The following is a 6,942-nucleotide window of genomic DNA, read 5'->3' on the forward strand; positions in this document are numbered from 1 at the left end:
CTGCTCGAGGACCTTGTTTAATGAACGCTATAAAGCCCGTGTGGTTACAGGACTTTAATTTTGACATTTGCTCCAACCTTAATTGCAATGTGTAGTTTCACGCTTCTGTAATAGTTCCTAGTTTAGTGGCAGGCCTAACCAGAAGAGTCATTATAAGCTTAATATGAGATTGTTAAATATTTTGTCATGAAATCTCTCGGACAAGAGATCCAGGGATTCTCCAAAGCGCGTCTGAAGAAGCAGAGCACGCGAGTGACTACGCTTACCGGGAAGGTACTTGTTGAAACGCGAAGCGGCGATGACGCTCGTGTCTCACTAGCTGTGGAGGCGGGCACGAGCGGGTCGTATGGCTTTGTCCAAGATCTGAGTTTGGACCTGCAAGTTGGCGTTGTAACGCCCTTTCTGCTACTGTGTAAGAGAGTTTTCTGCTAGAGTTACACAATACTTCCGAATAAACTAGATATCTCGTGACAAGCGTTGCCGTGAATTACTTAGAAGTCTTAATTTATTAAAATGTTCACTGTCGACTGATTTCTTCGTAGCATCACAAGATGTTGCCAATGACATCGAAACTTTGCGGAGATTGAAGGTAGAACAAAGTTCGATCATTTTAACCTGTTCCCCTCACTGTGTTCGATCAACTGTACAGTGTTTATTTTACTATAACCCACTATTTATTTCAGATAGCATCACAGCAGCTAGTACATTTTGGACATTAACGTGCGTATGTCCAGCACAGGAGGAGGAATATTTAGAATAATGTAGTTTATCATTTGTTAGTTATTTTAGTTCACGCCTTGTGTTGCAGGTGACTCACGTGCTCAACGTAGCCTATGGGGTGGAGAATGCGTTCCCAGAGCTCTTTACTTATAAGACTGTCACCATGCTGGACCTGCCAGACACAGAGCTCACCACCTACTTCCCCCTGTGCTTTCAGTTCATAGATCAAGCTAGACAGCAGGTGTGTGTTTGTTTTTATATATATATATATATATATATATATATATATATATATATATATATATATATATATATACACACACACACTCTTCTTGGGCAGGATGCTAATACAGATGATAAAATTATTTGCATATTTTAAAGAAAGTTTATTAAAACTCTGCATGGCATGTCAATGTAATGGCACATTCTGCATGCACGCACACACGTTGTGTTAGCTCTCTGTTGTCTCTTACACAGGGTGGTGTTGTGTTGCTCCACTGTAATGCCGGCGTGTCCCGGTCTGCCTCAGTTGCCATTGGTTACTTGATGGCAGAGCAGAAGATGTCATTTGAAGAAGCCTTCAATAGAGTCAAATTGACCAGGCCGGCAATTAGGCCGAACCCTGGCTTCCTAAATCAGCTTAAAGAGTATCACCCCTGAAAGAGCATTGTGGCATTTTGTGTAGTTTGTAATAGATATCATTTTATACGTTTATCATCAAGCAAAAAAATGTCTATAAGGTTACACCATTTTAAAGTACTTGTTGCATTTTTTTAAGATGTTACATTAAGTATTAAAAATATAATAAAGAAGATAGAGAGGTTTGTAGGGCAGGCAGGTCAGGAGGAGACAACATGCCCTCCGCTCAGGCCTGTGAGACCTGTCTGTCCCCCAGTTCTTAAGTTTGATCACTCTCCTGTGTAGTTGGACCGACTGCCTGATGTTATTTTCTGGCTAAGGAAAACTGATCTGAAGTTTCTCCACATGCACAAATAAAACCATGAGAATCTGATGAGTCTCCTGACTCTTCACTGCTGAATTTTCAAACACTTTGGTGCTGAGGATCCAAGGACTTGACACTTCTTATTTGAGTAATGGCATCATCCTGAAAAAAGAAAATTGTCAGTGAATTTACAGAAAGATTCCTGGAAACCTTCTATCAAACCAGCACTTTAGTTAATGGAGGGACAGAGGTGCCCAGATGTGGTTGTGGATGGATGAATGAGGTTGTGCCAAAGCACATCTGTGACCAGATTTCTGAAGATTTCAGTTCAACAGTTAATATATAATATATAAATTAATATATAATTAAAAAAAATGTTTCTATCTATGAAATAAAAAGGGAGGGGGGCACTTACAGTTTTGTGTATTTTGACCATATGGTAACTTGTACTGTAATAAACTATGCTGAAGGCCTACTGATAAAATTGTGTACTACTAAGTAAGTAAGTTTGTAGACTGTTGTGCGATCATACAGTAGTACCATGGTGAGTGAAGCAAGGTACACTATGAAACATTTGATAAATAAAATGGACTTATGAGACGGTTGCTATCAACATGTCAGCTCATATATGGATGGCTGAAAGGTTATGCAGTTTTAAAACATGATGCACTATTTGTAGATCACATGGTAGCCTGCATTCAAGCATTTAAAAGATGTTTTGGTGATGTGGACTCATTTGACATTTGCTAGCTACTGGTGGAGTTTTACAGAACAGTATTCTCTGTAACTGAGTTTGCAAGTGGAGGAGGTAGTTAGTAGATAACAGCAGCAAGCGCCCTCTGCTGGCCAAAACCATCACAACGGGAGACGTCTGCCTGTCTGCTTTGCTGCCAGGTTTGTCTTAGGACCATCCGGGTGTTTTTAATTCACAGGTAAAATGCGGACATGACCAGGGACAGCTCCAGCTGGGTCAGGCCACCAAAAACGAGGAAAAACGGACGTCTATTCACCCTAATCTGTGAGCAAAAGCTACCTGCAATATCATCACTGCAAATGTCATGCCACTACTTTAGCCACCCCAACGATGTAATACAAAGTTCTTGTTTTATATACTTATTTACACCAGTTGATTAAATTTCTTTGCTTATCCAGTTGTACTGTTTTTTCATAAATACAATTACATCAGTCACTATGGGTCATGGTTAATCTTTACTGACAATGCTTTGTGATGAGACTGAACACAATCACAATACAAGGACTTAGGCATTGATAATAAATAGATACATTTCATAACAACATTACAAAAGACAAATAGACAGGCATGACATCTGTACATCATAGCACACTGAACTCAAAGCAATTAATAGTTTACAAAGGATTCTGTTAAATTAGTTTAAACATAAGATTAATAAAAATAAATGTCTCAGTATTAAATTATTAAATTGCATTTACATGATTATCTGCAGTATGGCATTTTATATTGCCTACTAAGGGAATGTACATCAGATCTCTTCTGTTATCAGGAGAAGGTGATATAGAGCAGACAGAATTCACCAAAGAATCTACAACACACGATGCTGCCTATTTTGGAGTATACTAAAACATGCTATGAAGGATTAAGAGGAATAGAACAAAGTTTTGTGCTACTTGCTACCAATAATGACTCTGTAGTGACTATCTGAATGTTCCACAGCTCTGTAGCCTGCTGTAAGCAACCCCGTGTGGAAAATGTGTGTCTTGGTTTTGGATAATTTTCCAACGCTTTGCTTTGGTGTTCGTTTGCCCCGTGTTTCATTTAGGAGTAGTTGTTGTTGTGCTTCATGCGAATGACCATGGTGGACACCAGCTTCTCCAGCTGCTGCGCCCTCTGTTTGGCTGTTTGCAGAACTTCGTTGTGATTGGCCTTCTCCTCACTGTCGTAGTCCATCACTGCCTGATTGGTTATGAGAGACAGGGCGAAGACCCGCATGCCACAGTGACGAGCCACAATCACTTCGTGGACTGTGCTCATCCCTGACAGAGATAGACAACGTTACACCCTTATTGTGAAAAATATGGATTATAAAATATTCATAACACCTGTACACATTATTTAAAGTTTATGTTCATAATGGAAATGCCTATTCCAAAAGCCTATTCCACTCTAACACTGTATTTAAATCAAAGCTACTCCAACACTTGAAATCTACATGCTCTTAAGGACTGTACTGTGTAGATATAGTGTGTAGATTGGCACCCGACATGAAATGCAAACAGTTTTAGTGGGGCAGCGAACAATAATGGCCCTTAACGAAGCCGGGCGGGACCCTCACCGACAGCGTCGACGCCCAGCTTGTGCAGCATGCGGCACTCTGCGATGGTCTCGAACGAGGGGCCGCCCAGCGCGCAGTACACGCCCTCGCGGAGGAAGTCGCTGTAGCCGAGCTCGCTGCCCACGTCCATGGCCATCTGGAGTAGCTCGCGGTCGTATGCATCAGACATGCAGGGGAACCGCACACCAAACCTGGAGAGTGGAGACAGTGCGGAGGTGCAGAGGTCAGCTGAAGTGAGTGCATGTGAAGTTTTGCACAATACAGTGTGTTTACAGTAAACCTTGAACTGCCATATTAAGGCTTTTCTTTTGAACTCTGAAGACACATCCCCACACTCCCCTCACCGTTCATCGTTGGGTCCTGTTAAGGGGTTGTTGCCAGCAAATCCAGGCATGTTTAAGTGGTCTTTGATGATCATGATGTCTCCCACCTTGAAGTCCTGATTCAGGCCCCCTGCAGCATTCGTTAGGATCACGGTCTTCACACCCAGCATCTTAAATATGCGCATGGGCAGAGTAATCTACAACAAACCAGATTATTGAATTATTCTGTAGATGAGTAGGGTGGGTTAGAGCAGTGTTCCTCAGCCTCAGGAGTCCGCAAACCCACACAGCGTCATTGTCCCATTGCTTGAATTAATCCACAGTTTTGTTATGGATGGTGACAAAACCCACTGGCTGCTGTATGTTTGCACTTAGCCTTTTGAAAGACATTAAAAAATATGGAATCAAAATATGCAAAATAATAAAGATGTTAGGAACCTTCAAAATTGGGTTTTAGTGCACCCGGAACTCATGACAAAGAAATGTAACAAAGTGCAATATTGCAGTGTGTCCTGAATAAAATACTCTTTCAGTGTACCCTTAGCCACATAACCTGAGAAACATGAACACTTTGAAGAGGTCTTAAGAAAAGAGAACTTGTAGTGGAAATAAGACTAAAAATGATGGGATGTGATGAGATTTCTATACCTTCTGAATGGGGTATCCCTCATAGAGATGGAAGCGACCCTGCATGCAGACGCATGGCCTCCCTTTCAGAGTCCCAAACACCAGCCGCCCAGCGTGGCCGTGCACTGGTTGAAACAAACCAGCTGATAAATGCACGCAGCAAGAGCAAAGGAAAGAGCCTAGGCCAGTGATGAGATCACAAACGGGGAGCAGGAATTCTAGCAAAACAATTTCACTCAACACACCACGCACAATAATGCAATAAGACCTGCTCAAGTAAAGCTCAGGGTGTTCAGGCTAACACAGTGCTTTAAAACAGATATGCATATTCATGCACACACATTAACCTGTGCTCTGGGGGAAGTTGGGGATGTCTCTGTAGTTGAAAGCCACTTGGTCTTTTAGAAGGTCAGCTAGTCCACCCAGCCCTGAGCCACACACAATACCCACCAGGGGGCGCACAGCAGTCTGAGTCAGCAGCCAGTCAGCTATAGCCCTGCATTCCTCATAGCTGTACCTGCAGAGAAGGACAGCGAGGGAGAGACAGAAATGTTTGGTCACTGACCAAGAGCTCACGTAACAGTCCGACTTGTCCAGACAGACATTTCCTATGAAATGCCAGCATGGATAAAAGTACATATGATAAGATCTCTCTCTCTCTCTCTCTCTCTCTCTCTCTCTCTCTCTCTCTCTCTCTCTCTCTCTCTCTCTCTCTCTTCTCTCTTCTCTCTCACACACACACACACACACACACACACACACACACACACACACACACACACAGACACATTCTCTCTCATTCACACACTCACTCTTGCACACAGGTATGCGTGTAGTCATATTTCCCATATTTCTTGAGTCACAAATGAACCTCATCTGAATCATAAAAGGTCACAGAGACACTTGCCCAGATCCAAGTGTATACACATATTCTCCTGTGTGCACATGTACACTTACACACTCTCACCACCCACTAAATATACCTCACATGACCAGAACTTAGCAGCCATCATTCTTCTTTGTCTGACTGAATCTAGCCCACGTGGGTCTTCACTACACCTGTAATAGAACCTGTGTCACTCCATCACCTTTATACAGACATAAACCAAATATATCCTGGCTACATGCAGCCATTCTGAAAACTGAGCCAGCCTATAAACTCAAGCACTGAGTGACCAAAATAAACTGCCTGTAGCCTAGTAGGAATGCGATACCCTATACCACTACCACATATGATAGCTTTAATATACCAACGATTTTACCCATAACAGTAATTTTAAAGTTTCAATACTATAACGATGTAGTGAATGGTGATTTGAGTGGTTTGTGCGTGTGATGTGACAAGATTTACTGCTTAACGTGATTGCGAATTAAACGTTAAATTACAGCATTCTTAAAATAATCTTGTACGTCATTACTGACTTACAGAAGATATAAAAAGAAATTATTTTGCAAGGAGCAAAATGTCAGTCATATGGGCACCAGACAAATGTGCTACACAAAATACACAAAAATATTGTTTCAATACTGGGGATAGCCAGCGAACTAGGTTAAACTTAATCTTAAATATAACGACAGAGAACTCCACCAGTGCCCAGTTTCATAAAACCAGCATAGCATATTGGCTATGCACCAGCTAATGGTGCACACACACACACACCCCTGTCATTTGCAGAACCCACACAAGTGAGCTTTCCTCATGTGCTTAAATGAATGAGTGACAAAACACTAAAACACACACAAAAGCAACGGGACTTAGAGACAGCCAGGGAATAAAGAGAGACCAGCTTCTTACCCGATACTGCCCTCAGGGAACATGTTCACAGAAACGTTACGTGAATATAAATATTAGAAAAATTACCTTCAGTGAAACTGAGTTCACCAAGCAAATGATAAAATTAAATGACTAAGTCTACATTAACTAAATAAAAAATAAATATGGTAAGCGGATGTTCTTTCTTGGCACAGATCACACCTAATGCCTACTGAAATCTTGACTCACCCAGCAAGAGTATGG

General features: G+C 41.7%; 2 protein-coding genes across 2 annotated transcripts; one reads left to right on the top strand and one right to left on the bottom strand.

Moving 5' to 3' along the window:
* The first annotated feature begins 67 nt into the window (after positions 1-67).
* Positions 68-1,732, top strand: dusp19b (dual specificity phosphatase 19b). Its single transcript, XM_027022480.2, has 4 exons — positions 68-412; positions 543-589; positions 809-961; positions 1,198-1,732. Exons 1-4 carry the CDS (start codon positions 187-189, stop codon positions 1,378-1,380), a joined length of 609 nt encoding a protein of 202 aa, XP_026878281.2. The 5' UTR covers positions 68-186; the 3' UTR covers positions 1,381-1,732.
* A 1,121-nt stretch (positions 1,733-2,853) lies between these two features.
* pnp5a (purine nucleoside phosphorylase 5a) lies at positions 2,854-6,942 on the bottom strand. Its single transcript, XM_027022470.2, has 6 exons — positions 6,721-6,942; positions 5,273-5,442; positions 4,947-5,050; positions 4,320-4,495; positions 3,976-4,166; positions 2,854-3,676 (listed from the first exon to the last, which is right to left on the bottom strand). The coding sequence occupies exons 1-6, from the start codon at positions 6,741-6,743 to the stop codon at positions 3,459-3,461; spliced, it is 882 nt and encodes a 293-aa protein (XP_026878271.2). The 5' UTR covers positions 6,744-6,942; the 3' UTR covers positions 2,854-3,458.

The sequence above is a fragment of the Electrophorus electricus genome, chromosome 19 (assembly GCF_013358815.1).
Source record: "Electrophorus electricus isolate fEleEle1 chromosome 19, fEleEle1.pri, whole genome shotgun sequence".
In the NCBI taxonomy this organism is placed as follows: domain Eukaryota; kingdom Metazoa; phylum Chordata; class Actinopteri; order Gymnotiformes; family Gymnotidae; genus Electrophorus; species Electrophorus electricus.